General features: G+C 43.3%; 1 protein-coding gene across 2 annotated transcripts in view; it reads right to left on the reverse strand.

Moving 5' to 3' along the window:
• Positions 1 to 19,312, reverse strand: part of FAM227A (family with sequence similarity 227 member A) — an 83,079-nt gene extending 63,767 nt beyond the window's left edge. For both annotated transcript variants that reach the window (XM_070599178.1, XM_070599176.1), the window contains exons 1-6: positions 19,005 to 19,312; positions 16,006 to 16,241; positions 14,175 to 14,257; positions 2,610 to 2,679; positions 1,912 to 1,988; positions 324 to 470 (exon numbers count right to left, since the gene is read on the reverse strand). In XM_070599178.1, the coding sequence (XP_070455279.1) occupies positions 324 to 470; positions 1,912 to 1,988; positions 2,610 to 2,679; positions 14,175 to 14,257; positions 16,006 to 16,147 (519 nt within the window). In that variant the 5' untranslated portion in view covers positions 16,148 to 16,241; positions 19,005 to 19,312. The remainder of the gene's footprint in view (positions 1 to 323; positions 471 to 1,911; positions 1,989 to 2,609; positions 2,680 to 14,174; positions 14,258 to 16,005; positions 16,242 to 19,004) is intronic.
• Between the last annotated feature and the right edge of the window lie 16 nt (positions 19,313 to 19,328).

Below are 19,328 nucleotides of genomic sequence, written 5' to 3' on the forward strand. Positions count from 1 at the left end.
GAGCGACTGACAAGAGACATGTCTATCATTTATAAATAAACATCTATTATGAGGGTATGCACTCAAATTTTTCTTCTAATAGGATACACGATCAAAACAGTGTGGAAACCAGTGCTCTGGTAGAAAAAAAATCTCAGTTTTGGAGGGAGCACGGGCATGGGTTCCAGTCTCGGCTCAGTCACTTGCAAACTATGTGGCCCTCAGTGACTTACTCAATTGCCCTGACTCTCAGTTTCCTGGGACAGGTGTGTCTGCCTGCCACACGGGTTGCTGTGAAGCTGGCTGGGCATCACAGAGGTGAGCTGCCCGCTCTCTTTCCTTACCTTGCCACTACAGGGGTTTCTCTCAGCCCGGATCACATTGCCTACCAAGTCACAGAAGTCCACCCCATTTGGAAGCTCATTTGGCCTAGAGTCGTTAAATTGTAGATACTGGTACAGCTCTGCCAGCAGATTTTTATCTGCTGTTTTCTGAAGCAAAAAAGAAGAATATGAAAATGGGGTTCTTCATTTTCACAGTTTAAAACATTTTATCATGAAGACAATATAACAACCCTACAGCACGCTGAAATAAATGAGGGCATGTTCATGACCCCAGCACCCCTAAGCAAACACCTATTTACATCATTTCTATTTTCCCTTTCAGGCTTCGAGCACATGTATGCAAATATGTATGTGGAACTTCAATCACTTTACAATACATATATACACACATGCTTTTATGTCCTTCTTTATCCACTTTAGACTTTTCACACTGCTACATACATTGTGTTTAAATTTATCATTTAAAATAATATACCCCATTAAGAAGATGTGCTTTAATTTAATTAACTACTCACTGATTATTTCCGATTAATATTAATGTCATTAATAACTTACAGCATATATTTCTCCCCCTTTTTGGTTATTTATTTAGTATGAATTTCTCAAAATGGCAATATTAGATCAAAGGAAATAACTACTTCTATGGTTTTTAATATATATCATTAAATGAATTTTTAGGATAAAAATATGACTATTAAAAATGTAAAAATACAGAAAAGTAAAGAGGAAACCAACTACCATCACCCAAAGGCACCTCCTAGAAACATTCCGGGGGACTGAATTTCTCTCTAACTGGGCTGCGTCATTGACGATGGAAGAACTCAGTGATTAACTGCACTGACTGAGTCAGAAAACCTGGGGTCAGATGTCAGCGCCACCATTTACTAGCTGTGCCCCTTTGGGCAGGACGTTTAAATCTGCTCAGCCACCATCATGGGTAGCACAACAGCTTCGATGCACTCTCAACCATGGGGCTTTATGCTGTGTGGGAATTTCCTAGGCTAAAAGGTGAACAAAGGATAACAGTGCCATCCTGCTCATATTCTCCAGCAATTTAAGGCATGAAAACATACAGCAAGCTTAGGGGAATCTTAAGTGGGGCAGCTGTGAGGCGGGACCAGATTAGTGCTGGAGAGACAGCGGAGAGAGCCCAGCTGTGGGTCCAAGGAAGTGGGGCTCTGCTGTCAACAAGCTGCCTGATGCTGGACAGGTCATCTAACTCCTCCTGAACCTCAGCTCCCGGGGGCGTCTGCGGTGGTCAAGGGGACCAGCACTGCTGTATGATGGGGCCCCAGGAGCTGTGCAGCATGGTGGCTCTGTGTGAGCGAATCTAAACTCATTGTTCCTAAGGGGAACACCTTCTAACTTCCAAAAATAGATGGACAAATGACCTCTGGAACACTCCTCACTCTACCCTTTCAAGGGTGTTAGGAGAAATTCCAGCATTATTAAGACATTTTAAGAAGGGAACTCTGCAATTTTCCTACACAATCACCATCCCGTTGCCAAGGATTCCCTCTCCAGGAATAAAGTCTATTTCATGTCCAGCAGAAACAATCTGAAACAGACCCAGCAATAGATGCCTTACCCTTTTACTAACGAAAGACTTGACATTCCTGGATGCTGAGCCTCTGCAAGTATACTGTGCTTTTCTCTGACTCTTGTCTGCAGAAAAACGGAAGAAGAGAGGTAAGATGTGAGTAACCATAGGGTCTGTCCACTGCTGGGTGGTAATTACAACAGTGATTTTTCAGTCAACCTGAGCTGCCAGATGCCACTCACACTATCAGTCTCACTAGATCCCCAGCTGTGGTACTGACTTACTCAGATTCCCCTCCTTATTTGATTAGACTGCTTGAGCCAGAGAAGCAGCCAGGGGGAGTGGACAAAGCGTGGGCCTTGACATGAGGCTGGGACGAATCCAGGCAACCTGTGTGGCTTTCAGCAAGTCGTTCCCTTCCCCCAGGCCTGTCCCCTCACTTATAAACTAAATTCAGTGGTGCCTCCCTCACAGGCAGGGGCATCATGAAGCTTTAACAGGGAGCGTATGTAGCACCCTGGTACAATGTGCCAGTAGTACGTAGTAGGGACTCTCTAAATGGTATTGTCCTTCCCTCCTTCCTTGCCCAAACTCAAGAAGTCAGATTTGAGGCTCCTTCAGAAGAGGACAAAAATATCCTCATCTGAAACTCTGGATTCCTAATCAACTGCATTCTAGATACTGAAAAGAAAAAAAAAAAAAAAACCCCACGAAAACACCGTCAAAGCTATGAGAATGCTTTTTGCCTCTGTCTCCGGGGCTGCTGCAACTTTTCTCTTTTAAAGCCTTCTTCTCCAACTCAAATCTCTCAATTGCCTTCAAAAACCAAAAAGAAATGGGGGCATTAGGGATTAATGCAAATCTTGGTGGAGGGTAGGGGTCAAGAACTAGGCCATTTCTCCTACTGGTGTGCAAAAGGCCCAGAGCAAAGTTTGTGGCAGCACCTTGCTGTCTTCCTTCTAGGTGGTAGGGCCTTGGTGACCCTTGGTCAGTGTCACTGACCTCATCCCCCTGAATGTCACCACCGATACATTCCCCCCACCCCGCCCTCTCTCCCACTGCCCCTCCTCCTGGTTACATCTCCTCCAGGCTACACCTCTGAGGAGCACACGATTTGGAACGCAGTTCCAATCATGGCTCTGCAGGTCACAAACTATTGTTTAATCTCTCTGTAAAAGAGGGATAATAATACCTACCTTCCAGCATCCTTATAAGGATCAGATATAAAGTACTTAATGTCTTATAAAACACTAGCACAGAGGCTATCTGATAGCAGGGGCTCAATAAAAGGTAACTATTATCATTATTAATCATCATACTCTTGACCTCTCAAGACTTCTCTTGATTTCCGACTCCTCCTCCCCTACCGCCCTACCCCCTCCTGAAAACGAAAGAAAGAAAAATGAATGTCAGTGACCCAACAAGTTGTATTGATTGTCAACCATGAGCCCAGCACTACGCTTGGGATAAAAAGCTAACAAAGAAGTATGCTTCTGTGTTCTTGCCCCCTAGGAATTTACGGTCTATTTGAAGAGCCAAATCAACACAGTGGAATAATTAAGTTCTAATCTGCTACGTTTAGGATTCAAACAAGTGAGATCAGTATGAGCTGGAGCAGTCATGGAGGACTGCCCAGAAGAGGCGGGACGTGAGTGTTGGGGGAAATGAAGAAGCATCTATCTCCTTAGCTTGATAGACTGTGAAATGCCTCTTTAGCCTTCCCCCACCTTTCTCCTGAATCGGCAGTCCCGGCCCACAGGAGTTCAAGGTACTGGACACGTATGCAGGTAGGTGTGTATGTGGAGGACGGGGTCACATTAGTAGACATACATGTCAACACTGTTGCTCCAATTAAGTACACCGAGCTAAGGCAGGATGAGTGAACCGGATGGGTGTGCGTCAATGCAGCAATACAGCAATGTCTCTGATCCCTGCCGGGATTGCACTGTAGCCGATATGGGCAGGGCCTAGAAGGATGGAGGAGATGCACAGAGAGATCGCAGAAAGGATAGTTGAATGTTGGAAGAAAAGCAAGTTTCAGGGGGAAAATAACGAGATCTGAGTTTGCATTTGAGATGACAAAAGGACTTACAGCAGGGCTGTCCCCTAGGAAGGCAACTCCCAAACCTGGCTGACGACCAGCATTGCTGGGGAATTATTCAGATATACAGATTCATTAGAGATGTTCATCCCTTAGGTCTGCGTTGGATCTGGAATTATTTATTTATTGTGACTCCTGAACAGTTCTCTATTTAAATTTGAAAAAACAATGGATAATTTACACGGTACAAAAACAAACAGTACAGTAAAAATTCCCCCTCCCAGCCCTGGCCCAATCCCCTCAGCTTCTTGCACAGCCTTCCAGACATGTTCTGTTCAAATGGGAGCATATGAGACACACAATCCCACACCTTGCTCTTTTTTTACTTTTTAAAAAGCTCCCAGGGGAGTCTGATAATAAGTTAGGTTTAGGTATCACTCCTCTAGGTAGTTGGGAATAGGAGACTGAAATACGGGTGAGAAGCTGGAATTTGTGAACGTATCGCTGATTCCGCAGATATTTCCTGAGCACCTACAAAAGGCCAAACACTGTGCCGATGCCGAGGAGGCAGCCCTGAGCAGCAAACGCCGCCCCAGCCTCCAAGGGCTCTGGGGCTAGTGGGCAGAAGCCGACGGTTACGAGGTGATTGGTGCTGCTCTGAGGAGGGGCGGGGGGCCGCGAGTGCACCCAGAAGGGATGCCTACTAGTCTTGGGGTGGAGGGTGCAGGGAAGGCCTTCCCAGGCAGAGAGGAAGGACGGTGCCTACTCCCGGTGTGAGTGGGGAAGCTGGGATGGTGGGCAAGCAAGCTCTCGAGGGAGTGAGACTGGACAGAGGAGCTAAGCAAGTTCACGGCCAGAGACGGGAGGGAAACCCACACTCACAGCGTGGGAGAAGGAACAGAAAGAGGACACGCCTGGGAAGGGGGAGGGGGATCTGGATCTCAGAAGGAGCCGGTGCCCCCAATCATCATCATGCATATTCCTTAAGCACCTCCTACGTGACACACACTGTGCTAGGTGCCGTCCAGCAGGGCAGCATGGAGGCTGGAGAAACCAGTCTGGCTATAGGTGCTGACTCGGGAGAAGTGGCCACACAGCCCAGGCAGGGCAAGCTGCGGCCAGCAGAGGCTGGGCAGGGGAGCCCAGGGATGGGCTCCGGTGGCAGCAGGCAGCTGGCATCTGACAGATCTGACCAGCTGCCTGGGCAGAGGAGCAGGAAGGACAAGCAAGGGGCCCCTTCCTCCAGATCAAGTGAGGATCCAAGGTTGCTCCTGCTAGCCCCATCCTGGCTCTGACTGGCAATGAAGAACACCCGAGGAGATATGACAATACCAGGCAGCCTTGACAAGCCACCAGATCCTGCTTCTGGGAAGATAACGTCATTCTTTTTCCTGCTTTTAAAGTTATCTTTAAAAAAATCACAGGAGTAACATATAAATACATTCTTGTTGTAAAATATCCAAACATTACAGAAGTATATGGAGTAAAAAAAGTTTACCTGCCTTCCATCCCACCCCCTTTCAAGAACTGACTCCATTTGGTGTGTAGCCTTCCAGACTTTTCTCCTACACATTTATACATATATAATGTCCCTGCTGTGAGCCAGGCACTCTTCTATGCCCTGATCTAAGGGTTTCCATGAGTTTTAACTTATCTAATTCTTGCAACAACCCTATGAGGTAGATACATTATTAATGTTATCACCACGTTACAGGAAACCGAGACTCATAAAGGTTAAATAATTTACCTAATGTCACAATGTGAGAAAACAACAAGCAGGAAGTTAAACTCTGACAGCCCTACTCCGGAGCCTGTGTCCCTGCTGCCATGTCCTCTCCTACATCTCAGGACACATCACAGAGACAGTGTTTTCAAACTTACATGGAATCAGTCCAAATCGTGCGTGTGTGTATTTTGCTTTTATTCACAATTCAATTCTAAGCTCTGCTCAACGGTGGGGTAGGGGAGACTGAAGCTAGTGGTCTCCTTTCTGCATCAGTAAAGAATGGCTTAATCTCTGTGAAAGGCAATTTGATTGTATTTACCAAAATCTCAAATTTCACTTCTAGGACTCTATTCTGCAGAAATACTTGCAAATGAGCCTCAAGATTCATGTAAAAAAATATTTGCATGTTCACTATGATGAAAATACCACTGAAATATTTATCCATAGGGAATAGTTAAATTAATCATGCCATATCCAACCTTTGGAATATTATACAGCTATGAAAAGAATGGGGCAGGTCAACAATACTGATTTTGAAAAATCTCCAAGAGGTATTTACACTATGACAAATAAATAAAACAAAGGCAAACAAAATAACATTTATGGTATGATTCTGCTTATATTAAAAAAAGAATACAATAACCCTAAATGTATGTGTTGTATATTTCTGAATGTATAAAAAAGTTCTGGAAGATACACACCATAGGATTAGCAATGGTTACTTCTAGGGAAGGAAATAGGGCTGGGGAAAAGTGACTTTAACTGTTTACTTATATACTTGTAGATGGTTTGAATAAGCATGCATTACTTTGCTATTTAAATTTTAAAAAATAAAACAAAAAAATTGATTCAAGAGCTGACTGACCCCAAAAGTCAGTACTGGAAAAGCTGGGGTGAAGGTAAAGCTAAAAAGGCAAACCAGGACAGCTAATCTTCGACAAAGGAGCAGAGGGCCTACAATGGAGAAAAGAAAGTCTCTTCAACAAATGGTGCTGGGAAAACTGGACAGCCACATGCAAAAGATTGAAAATTGACCATTCTTTTTCACCACACACCAAAATAAACTCAAAATGGATCAAAGACCTAAAGATTAGGCCTGAGACAATAAGTCTTTTGGAAGAGAATATAGGCAGTACACTCTTTGACATCAGTTTCAAAAGAATCTTTTCGGACACTGTAACTCCTCAGTTGAGGGAAACAATAGAAAGAATAAACAAATGGGACTTCATCAGACTAAAGAGCTTCTTCAAGGCAAGGGAAAACAGAATTGAAACAAAAAAACAGCTCACTAATTGGGAAAAAATATTTACAAGCCACTTATCCGACAAAGGGTTAATCTCCATAATATACAAAGAACTCACACTGCTTAACAACAAAAAAACAAACAACCCGATCAAAAAATGGGCAGAGGACATGAACAGACATTTCTCAAAAGAAGATATGAATATGGCCAATAGACACATGAAAAGATGTTCATCATCGCTAATCATCAGGGAAATGCAAATCAAAACTACACTAAGATATCACCTTACACCCGTTAGATTGGCAAAAACATCCAAAACCAAGAACGACAAATGTTGGAGAGGTTGTGGAGAAAGAGGAACCCTCATACACTGTTGGTGGGAATGCAAACTGGTACAGCCACTATGGAAAACAGTATGGAGATTTCTCAAAAAGTTAAAAATAGAAATACCCTATGACCCAGCCATCCCATTACTGGGTATCTATCCTAAGAACCTGATAACAGATATCTCAAGAGTCCGTTGCACCCCTATGTTCATCGCAGCATTATTTACAATAGCCAAGACGTGGAACCAGCCTACATGCCCAGAAACTGATGACTGGATAAAGAAGATGTGGTATATATACACAATGGAATACTACTCAGCCATAAAAAAAGACGAAATTGGCCCATTCACAACAACGTGGATGGACCTCGAGGGCATTATGTTAAGCGAAATAAGTCAGTCAGAGAAAGACGATCTCTATATGACTCCACTCATAGGTGGAAATTAGTATATTGAGAAGGAGATCTGATCGGTGGTTACCAGGGAAAAGGGGGGGTGGGGGGAGGGTACGAAGGGGGAAGTGGTGTACCCACAACATGACTAACAAAAATGTACAACTGAAATCTCACAAGCTTGTAATCTATCATAACATTAATAAAAAAAAATAAATAAATAAATAAAAAGGCAAACCACCAGGTCAGGACCTTGGGGGCAGAGGAACCTTGTAGAAAGCAAGATGCCAGGTGGGAAGGGGCGAGCAGGGTTAGGTGGCGTGACTCGGCAGGTGGTAAAGGAGCAGGGTTTTAAGACAGAACCAAAGAAGCAGAGGGAAGTGACGAGGGGGAGGAGGAGAGCCAGGAGGGCACAGGGACTGCGGATCAGGCCTTCTTCCAGGACTTTCCTCCAGGGTTTTCTTCCAATCTATAGAACTCCACTGCCAACAAATGCTGTGGGTCTTCACCTAGTCTGAGCCTCTCTCATCGTGTCTGGGGACATAGACAGCAACATAAATGAGCGAAACAGGCCAAATGTAAGAGCACATGGCAACCAACACTTTGCTTCCATATCAGGAAGCCCAGGGAGTGGTGGGGACTGCAGTGAACTGGAGAGCTCACGTTCTGACAAAAGGAGCTACTGTTCTTCTGCTCCAGCTGATGACTGCCACATGGGATGCAGGTCCCAGCCCAAAGACTGCTTGGGCCAGCTGGTGCAGACAAACAAAGGTATGAGAAGCCCAGATGTGGCCCACAGACTGCCAGTGAGCGACCTCTGGTGGAGATGAAAAACCTGCAGGTTAGGGAGTGAACTTGCCCGCAGCACACAGCATCCCCCAAGAAGAAATCTTCATCATCATAACTCTCCTCCTCCCAGCCCCACGCGTGGGAGTGAGGCAGGGCAACTCACTGAGCAGAGGGGCTTGTGCAGTCCGAGCAGTGTGGAGCTGACCCTCCTAACAGTGCACTTCATACTGGTGAGGAGCAGGTCCTTAGTGACTGGTTGGTTGATTGACATTGCTTGTTGCTCTCATTTCAAATCTCCATTTCTTGGAGATTTTTAGATTTATGCCTCAGATTTCTTAAGTGCAGTTAAAAATCAAATACACACTATCGCTAAAGCCCAAGATAGAAAAGAAGACACTTCCAGATGTTTCATGCCAGTGTTCTTCTGCGTGGTGGGAGCTGTGCTACCCAACCACCACCAGCTTAACCTACAGAACTCCTGTCTCTCAACAAGCCGGCTGTGTGTGTGTGTGTGTGTGTGTGTGAGGAAGAGTGGCCCTGAGCTAACACCTGTTGCCAATATTCCTCTTTTTGCTTGAGGAAGATTGTCACCGAGCTAACATCTGTGCCCATCTTCCTCTATTTTGTATGTGGGATCTGCCACAACACAGCTTGATCAGTGGTGTAGGGACCTGCCCAGGATCCGAACCCTCATGGGTGCCGAACTTACTCACTATGCTACTAGGCTGGCCTCTGTTTTATATTTTTTATAAAAGTGAATCAAAATCAACTTTGAGGCTTCCAGTTTCCAGTCTCGCATGTAGGGAGCTTGGAAGTTGTCACTCCACCTTTACAACAAGTAAAAAGCTAAATGAACTGAAAAATCAACAACTCTTCTTAGATCTGTCAGAGAAGTGAGGTCACAGGGCAAATTGGAGAGACCGATAAGAGAGACAGAGAATCACAACCTACCAGAGCAGAAACCTCCATGGGAACCAGCACCAGGACAAGAAAAGCTGTAGCTGATGAAGTGCTGGGGGCTCAGCATGGACGAGACTGAGGGCTAAAATCCAAGAGGGACCAATCTTCAGGGGCCCCTACACTTTTACGTTTTACCTCCAGGAGGTCACCAGGTTCTCAGAATGAATATCAGAGAAAAATCCCCTGGCACTTCCAGCAGGGGGAGAGGAAAAGCAACCATTCTGAAATATGCCATAGCATTCTACTCTTCTAACAAAGCCTGCCCTCAGGAGAAACTATTTTACCAGAGCCTAACTTCCACGAGGGAGGGGAAGAACCCAACTCCAGCCCTGTCTGGCCATTTTGTCCCACCTAAGCAGGAAAAAAAACCTGGGAAGCACCATTGGAGTTCACAGTCCAGGGGCACAGGCTCACCAAAAGGTGCTATAATCACAGGACAATAAACACTTTCTCTCCCCTCACACCTCACCCTCATATCACTAAAGGTCTGTTTACTGAAGTTTCTTATACCCACTACATTACATCCACCTTTCAGCAAACACAGAGCATACTGAAAGGCAAAAACACAGTTTGAAAAGAGTGAACAAGCATCAGAAACAAGAGTCAGATATGGCAGAAACATTGGAATTATCAGGTGAGGAACTTTTAAAAACTATGACTAATATGGTAAGCCTTTCATGGAAAAAGTAGACAACATGCAAGAACAGATGGATAATATAAGCAGAGAGATGGAAATTCTAGGAAAGAATTAAAAAGAAATGCTAGAAATAAAAAACACCGTAACAGAAAGGAAGAATGCCTTTGATGGGCTCATTAGTAGACTGGACATGCCTGAGGAAAGAAACTCTGAAATTGAGGCTATGACAATAGAAACTTCCAAAATGGGAAAGCAAAGAGAAAAAGAGACTGAAAAAAAGAGAACAGAATATCCAAGAACTGTGTGACAACTACAAAAGGTGTAACAAATTCATAATGAGAATACCAGAAGGAGAAGAAAGGAACAAACGAAATATTTGAAGCAAAAATTATTGAGAATTTCCCCCAAACTAATGTCAGACACCAAAATACACATCTCAGAGCCTAGAGAACACAAAGTGGGATAAATGGAAAACACACAAATACACATACACACACACAAAACCCTACACCTATGCATTTCATATTCAAACTTTAGAAAATCAAAGATAAAGAAAAAACCTTGAAGGAAGCCAGGGAAAAAGAAACATCTTCACCTACAGAGGAGCAAAGATAAGAATTACTTCTGACTTCTCAGAAATCATGCAAGCAAGAAGAGAGTGGAGTGACATATTTAAAGTGTTAAGAGAAAAAAACTACCAATCTAGATAAAGTCAACAAAAGCAGAAGCTGGTTCTTTGAAAAGATCAATAAAATTGATACGTCTCTAGCTAGGCTAAATAAGAAATAAAGAGAGAAGACACAAATTACTAATATCAGAATGAAAGAGAGGACATCACTACAGATCCCATGACATCAAAAGGATAATAAAGGAATATTATGAACAACTCTATACCTACAAATTTGGTAACCTCGACAAAATGGAACCATTCCTTGAAAGACATAATCTGCCAAAACTCATGCAAAAAGATATAAAAAATCTGAATAGACATATATCTATTAAAGAAATTGAATCAATAATTAATGACCTTCCAAAACAGAAAGCACCTGACCCAGATGGGTTCACTGGTGAATTCTACTGAATATTTAAGGAAGATATTATACCAATTCTATACAATCTCTTCCAGAAGACAGAAGCAGAAAGAATAGTTTCTAACTCATTTTCTGAGGCCAGCATTACTCTAATACTAAAATCAGGTCAAGACATTATAAGGCAACTACAGACTAATAGCTCTCATGAACACAGATACAAAAATCCTCAAGGAAATATTACCAAAGCGAATCCAAACTGTATAAAAATAATTACACATCATGACCAAGTGGGATTTATCCCAAGTAAGCAAGGCTGGTTCAACATTTGATAAACAATTAATGTAATCCATCACATCAACAGGCTGAACAAGAAAAATCACACAATCATATTAATAGATGTAGAGAAAGCATTTGACAAAATCCAACACCCGTTTATGATAAAAACTCTCAGCAAACTAGGAATAGAGGGGAACTTTCTCAACTTTATAAAGTACATCTACAAAAAACTTACAGCTAACATCATACTTAATGGTGAGAAACTTGAAGCTAAGATCAGGAACAAGGCAAGGATGTCCCTTCTCACCACTGCTTTTCAAATTGTACTGGAAGTCCTAGCTAATGTAATAAGACAAGAAAAAGAAATTAAATGTATACATATTGGGAAGAAAGAAATAAAACTTTGCAGATGATGTCATTGTCTATGTAGAAAATCTGAAAGAACTAAGAAAGCAACTCCAAGAACTAATAAGTGATGATAGCAAGGTCTTAAGATATAAGGTTAGGGGGCTGGCCCTGTGGTTGAGTAGTTAAGTTTGCATGCTTCGCTTTGGTGGCCCAGGGTTTCATCGGTTTGGATCCTGGGTGCGGACATGGCACTGCTGGTCAGGCCACACTGAGGCGGCGTCCCACATTCCACAACTAGCAGGACCCACAACTAAAATATACAACTATGCACTGAGGGGATTTGGGGAGAAAAAGCAGAAAAAAAAACAAAGAAGATGATTGGCAACAGTTGTTAGCTCAGGTGCCAATCTTTAAAAAAAAAAAAAGATATAAGGGTAATGTAAAAAAGTCAATCAATTCCCTATAACCAGCAATGAACAAGCACAATTTGAAATTTAAAACATAATATGACTTACATTGCACCTACAAATATGAAATAGGTATAACTCTAACAAAATATGCATAAGATCTATATGAGGAAAACTACAAAACTCTGATGAAAGAAATCAAAGGAGAGCTAAGTAAATGGAGAGTTAGTCCATGTTCATGGATAAAAAGACTCAACATTGTCAAGATGGCAGCTCTTCCCACTTCATTTACAGATTCACTGAAACCCCAGTCAAAATTCCAGCAAGTCGTTTTGTGGATGTCGACAAACTGACTCTAAAGTTTATGTGGAGAGGCAAGGGACCCAGCACAGCCAACACCATACTGAAGGAGAACAAAGTTGCAGGACTGACACTACCAGATATCAAGACTTTGTAAAGCTACAGTAATCAAGACAGTGTAGTCTTAGTAAAAGAACAGACAAATAGATCAACAAACAGCATAGAGTGCCCCAAAATAGACCCACATAAATACAGTCAACTGGTCTCTGACAAAGGAACAAAGGTGAAACAATGGAGCAAAGACAGGTCTTTTCAATAAATAGTGCTGAACAACTGGACATTCACATGCAAAACAATGAATCTAGACATAGACCTTACAGTTTTTACAAAAATTAACTCAAAATGGATCATAGACCTAAATGTAAAATGCAAAACTATAAAATTCCTGGAAGGTAATGTAGGAGAAAATCTAGATTACCTTGGGCATGGTGATGACTTTTCAGATACAACATCAAAGGCATGATTCATGAAAGAAACAATTGATAAGCTGGCTCCATTAAAATTAAAAACTTCTACTCTGCAAAAGACAACGTCAAGAGAATAAGAAGATAAGCCATAGACTGGGAGAAAATATTTGCAAAAGACACATCTGATAAACGACTATTATCCAATTTATACAAAAAACTCTTAAAACTGTACAATAAGAAAACAAACAACATAATTAAAAAATGGGCCGAAGACCTTAACAGACACCTCACCAAAGAAGATATACAGATGACAAATAAATATATGAAAAGATGTTAAATATCATATGTCATTAGGGAATTGCAAATTAAAACAACGAGATATCACCACACAACAGTTAGAATGCCCCAAATCCAGAACACTGAGAACACCAAATGCGGGTGAGAACGTGGAGAAACAAGAGCTCTCATTCATCGCTGGTGGGAATACAACAAAATGGTATAGCCACTGTGGGAGACAGTTTGCCAATTTCTTACAAAACTAACCATACTCTTACCATATGGTCCAGCAATCACACTCCTTGGCATCTAACCAAAGACTGGAAATCGTATGTCCACACAAAAATCTGCACACAGATGTTTATAACAGCTCTATGCATGATTGCCGAAATTTGGAAGCAACCAAGATATCCTTCACGGATATGGTGAACGGATAAATAAAATTTATCCAGACAATGGAATACTATTCAGTGCTAAAAAGAAAAAAAAAAGCTATCAAGCCATGAAAAGACATGGAGGAAGCTTAAATGCTATTACTAAGTGCAAGAAACCAACCTGAAAAGGTACATATTGTACGATCCCAACTATGTGACATTGTGGAAAACGCAAAACCATGGAGACAGTAAAAACATCAGCGGTTGTCTGGGGTTACAGGGGAGGGAAGGATAAATAAGCAGAACACAGAGGATTTTTAGGGCAGTGAAACTAGTCTGTATGATACTACAAAGATAGATAGATGTCATTACACATTTTTCCAAAGGCAAACAACGTACCACACAGAGAGAGAACCCTAATGTAACCAATGAACTTTGGGTGATGATGATATATCAACGGAGGTTCATCAGTTGTAACAAATGTACCACTGTGATGACAGGCAGGGAGGTTGTGTGTGTGTGGAGGCAGGGAGTATGTGGGAACTCTGTACTTTCAGCTCAGTTTTGCTGTGAACATAAAACTGCTCTAAAAAATAAAGTTCACTAATCAAAAAAAAAGAATCTTTGAGATCTCTATTGTGCAAAGGTGCTTTCAAATACATAGAGGGTCCCCAGAGCCCTTCCTTCCTGGAAGCCTTGCCTCAGCACCCATAACTCACCAGGCTGTTGACCAATGGGTTGGGACTTAGATCCATTTCACCAATCGTTTGGTTTACCTGGTGCATGGAGCCAACAAAGCACGCTGGGAGGTGAGTCAGCTAAGGACACACACTAGGTGGTGATTACACACAAGACAGGACAAGCTAGCTTGGCAAGGATGGCGGCTCACTCACTCCCTTTCTGTGCTGTCTCTCCACTTTATTTTCTTTGCAAACATTCACACTTCTTTTATCTTGTTTTAAATGACTTGCTTTACAAGTTATAGATGAAAATTAACCATATTCTAGATACCTTGGGAAATATAAAAAGAATCATCCATTATGCTGCCACCCTAACAACTTCTGTTAGGATTTGAGGAGCTTTCCTTCCAGTATTTTTTACATACATACACTTTTACATAATTATAATCTCAGTATGTGCCTATTTTACTAGTCTGACTTCTCTTCCACTCATTTTTATGATCATTTTCCATATGGCTAAACAATCTTCATAATATTTTAAATGGCATTATATGAATCCATTTAGAGGATGCATCTTAATAAACTTCACTGTTCTTGGGCTATTGAATATTTGGTTACAGTTTTTTGCAATTATAAATAATGCTGTGATGCATATAGTCAGACAGACAGCTGTTTCCATATTTTGGATGACTCCTTTAAGAGAGATTATCAGGTGAGAGAAGGCGGGGCCAAAAGGTATCTCAACCTTGTTTATCACTGTTTAAATCTCTGCTCAGTTCATGGCCTCTCTTGTCACCCTCTCTAAGTTTGCATTTCTTTCTGTCTCAATCTCAACTGGTCTAGGATATATCCTTTGCAAAAGCCCCATAATCCCATCACTTCTCACTCCTTCACATAAAGCAAGGTCCACTCTTACTTCCATTACCCTCAAGTGTTCTTACAAATCGGACACTTGACAGTTGAAGATGCCAAGGAGGGATATGACACATCATACAGAGATGGATTAGTTAGGCTGAGATGAATGTGGGATTAAGAAGGAAAAAGGGGACATTAGAAAAAGAGCCAGGAAAGTGAGACCCGAAAGCAGATCCTGATGGGATCACACTTGTGTTCATCTTGAGAAGGGTTTCTGAGAGGCGTGGAAGGTGAGAGGATGCAGAGGGACACACGCGGTCTGGCTGGCAGCAGCATGACCTGAAGGTTAATGCGCTCTTTATAAGATGGAAAGACCTGGGGTTATTTATAACCTGAGAGGGCTATTTACTGGACGAGCTCTACAGTCCTCCAGAGATGGGATTCTGTGCGTCCCTGGGATACAGTTAAGGGTCAGAAGTAAGACAAGGATCAATAAAGGCAGGGCCAGAGAAGATGCTGGTAGAGCCTGGACGACACTAGAAGGGGCAAGCTCTGGGCTCAGGCAGAAGTGCTGGCAGGTGAGAAGAGGTGAGGTCAAGTGTAGCAAAAAACAAAAAGTTGGATCTTAAGCTCACTTGTCTGAAGGCAGAGGGCTGGACCATGACTTCTTAGTTGCTACCTATAACTATAATTCTTTGGAAAGTAGGAGGGAAAAAAGCAGACAATGAAAAAAAAGAGCTTTTTTCCTCTTCTTCCCCATTCTTTCAACACATATTTCTAGTACTTCTTCCTTTGGGGCTCTTTCTGATTATCTTAGTAAAACAAACTCAAGTCAAACAGTCCTTTGCAGTCGCAAATTCTTTTAGAGGATAGGAAGGGCTTAAGTAATTGAAAAGAAATTAATGAAAGTATATGGAACGAGCTAATAAGTAATGTGTGTTATGGACTTGAGACTGGTTACACCTCTGTGCAGGTGTACCTGGTCTCAATTACAGAGGGCACCACAGAAGGATACAGGGTGGATGGTCCTCCAGAGTCTTCCTCATGGCATTCTTCATCACGTTCCGTGTAACAGGTGAGACAGCCAGGTGCTCATCCAGTGGCACCACGGGCAAGGCGTTGACATTGATGACATCCATCTTACTGAAATAAGCCATTGTCCAGTTTCTTGTAAAGTGACAAATAGTAAGTTTCCACTTTTAAGAGTCTCTCATTTTTCACTCTGATCTTGTTCTCTGTTTAACCAGCCTCCTGGAAATCAGAAATAGCATAGAACCATCTTAGAAAACACAACATGCTCATCTGGTAAGGAGAGCTGATGGCGACATGGGAAATAAAGATTTTTGTCTGAGAAGCCCATTCTTAACAGGATCTCAAGGCATATATACTTTTTCTTTCTACCTGCTGATGTTTCTCCCGCCCTTGATGAAAATTCCTCTAATTTTAAAAGTAAGGAGACTAGAGTGCTGGAAAGGCCAGGGCTCCAGACCTCCCAGCAAGCCAATTTCCAAATTAGAAATGAAATCTAATCTCTTTGTCTCTCTGAGCCTCATATGGAAAGTGAGAGATTCTGAATTAGGTTGCGAAGACTCTTTTCAGCTTTCAGATGCTATGAGTCTATGGTTTGGGTCCATCTCCTCAGCATAAGGCTCCTGATTACCTGAGGTTTTCTGCTCCCTCTCAGAAAACTCGCCCAGTCACTACTCTTCCTCCCGGATTTAGAACACTCTGGCCAGGCTGTTCTCCCGGGTCCTTGCTCATTGGCCAGGAGTTCATCACTACCCCTTGTCTCTCCAGGTCCAGAGCCTGGTGGTACAGGCCTGGTTATAATGAAGTAAAAGACTTACATCTGCCCTCAAGAAGCTCATACATAACGGAAGAAGAGAGAAAAGGTAGAGTTTGGTGGAAAAAATTAACCAAGGTGCCTTTTCACGAGTCTCCCTTCCTCTCCTTCAGTTCATGCCTTGTGCCCTGCCCTCTTCTCCCCAGCCATGTGTCCTATATGCCTGCCCCACTGAACTTCTTCCTGGTCCCTGCCATGCTGTGCTTTGTGCCTCCATGCCTTTGCACATGCTGATCTTCTACTCAATGCTCAGCCCAGGTGATATATTTTTTGGGAAATCTTGAATTGCTCCAGGTCACTAGTGCCACCCCTCCCCCGTGAAGCCCAGGATTCTGCTTCCTCTTCCTCTTAGGGCACTTAACCGTATGGAACTGGAATTATTTGCTTCTACATCTTTCTCCATTAGGCAAATGACTCCTGGGGATTAGGTTCACTCAATATTTGATTCCATTTTAGACTCACTCACCACACTTCTTTCTAGTCCCAAGAGGCTATTCATCTTGGGCTGTCCCACGTCAGCTGAATTGTGGCAAACGCTGGCCCAGGCCCAGATCAATACTATCTCCTCCCTCCTGTTCCTGGCCTTCAGCCATGCAGGCAAGGGGGAGAGAAGGTACAGGGGAGGCAGGTGGAGGTGCGTTTTAGGGCTTCTCACTTTCCTCCCCACCTCCCGTTCCCCAGCTGGGTGGAAAACTGGAACACATTCTCTGAAAAGCTAAGCATGGGGTGACCCTTCTTGAGAAGCCTCTTGCTGTAGCTTAAAATTATTACTTACGCCTAATGGGAGAACCGAACAGTACACTTCTTAAGAAAAATGTTTAAAATACACGCTTTGCTCCCTTCTGAATTTTTCATCATACCACTTTAGCATTAAGTATTCTCTGAAACACGGTAAATTTTACTATCACTACCTGGGTTGTAAAAAAGGATGGGGAAGAAAACTAACTTCATTGAATACCTACCTGGTGCCCAGCGCTGTGCTATGTGCTGGGGGCAGATGAGTCGAAGAGTAAGGAACATTCTGCCCTCCAGGGGCACACAGTCTGGCAGCCGAGATTGGAATGTCCCCTGTTTCGGGTTAACATGTTTTAACTTCAACATGTTAAACAAGGTAAAACAATGCTGACTTTGAAGTTCAATAGACCTCTGTCCAGTTTAACTCTCAGTCATTCAATGACTAGTTATTGAGTACCTGACACAAGCCAGCACTGTGCTCCTACTGGGGACGGGATGGTGAGCTACCCCACACCATACCCCTGTCCTACTGGAGCTTATGTCTACTAGGGGAGCCACACCATAATCAAACAACTATATAAGTAATTGTGAATTATAACTGTGACCACTGCTTTGAAGGGAGGTACACAGTGCTGAGAGGACATAACAGTGACCTAGTCAACATGGTCAAGGCGTGAAGGAAGAGCAGGAGTTAATTAGATAAAGGGGGAGGGAAAAATACCACCCAAGCAGAGGGGAGCAAGGTAGAAAGGTAGGAAAAGGTTAGACCTGTCTATCACAGTAGCCACTAGCCGTATGTGACAACGAGGCCCTTGGAATCTGGCGTGTCTGAAGAACTAGAATTTTAATTTTAATTAATTTAAATTTAAAAACTGAAGCAGTATAAACGTAAATATATTGACTATATGTTGAAAAACTATTTGAGACATATGAGTTAAATAAAATATTATTCAAATTAATATTACCTGGTTCGTTTTACTTTTTTAGAATATAGCTACTACGAAATTCTAAATCACATATGTGGCCCACATTATGTTTCCGTAGGACGGTGCTGGGCTGGACTGTGCAGATTTGGGTTCTAGCACATGGAATTCTCCTCTTCTCAGTGCAGTGAGGTGCAGTTGGAAGAAAATTGCACTTGGAGCTAGAGACCCACGGGTCCTGCCCCTCATTGTATGGATGACCTGGTGCACCCATTGGCACCCGGTAATCATCACTCGAACGATCCTGAGTGTCTTCATTTATCAAATGGAACCAATAACCAAGTCCTGTTAGGACTTTAAAAGATCTAGAGATAATTCTTGAGTAGTTCTCTGCCCCTTGCTCACTGGGAGACCTTGAGGCGGTCCCTGGAAGCCGACGAAAGCCGGGGCGTGCGGAGCGGGCAGGCCTGCGGAGGCGGGCAGGGCGGGTCACCGTCCGTCTGTCCGTCTTACCTGAAGACAGAGGCGGAATCCGACGAACTTGGGGTCGGTTCCGCCACGGGTCCCTCAGGGGACCCTGCAAAACTCTGGATGGGACACCCGGCAACCGCTGCCCCGACATCCACCAGGAAGGGGTGCCCTTTGCTTTGTGGCCAGGGAGGAGGCAGGGGAGGAGGGGCGTCGGGGAGAGGCCCATTTTGCCACTGTGAGTCGCGGCGTTCTCCAGGCAACGCCCGCGCAGCCACCGCTTTCCCGCAACAAAGGAACAGCCGCGAGCCTCCCCTGCGTCCGCTAGACGCCGTTACCACGGCGACGGCCCCTCCCCCCCTGGCCGGG

This window comes from Equus przewalskii, chromosome 29 (assembly GCF_037783145.1).
Source record: "Equus przewalskii isolate Varuska chromosome 29, EquPr2, whole genome shotgun sequence".
NCBI classification, from domain to species: domain Eukaryota; kingdom Metazoa; phylum Chordata; class Mammalia; order Perissodactyla; family Equidae; genus Equus; species Equus przewalskii.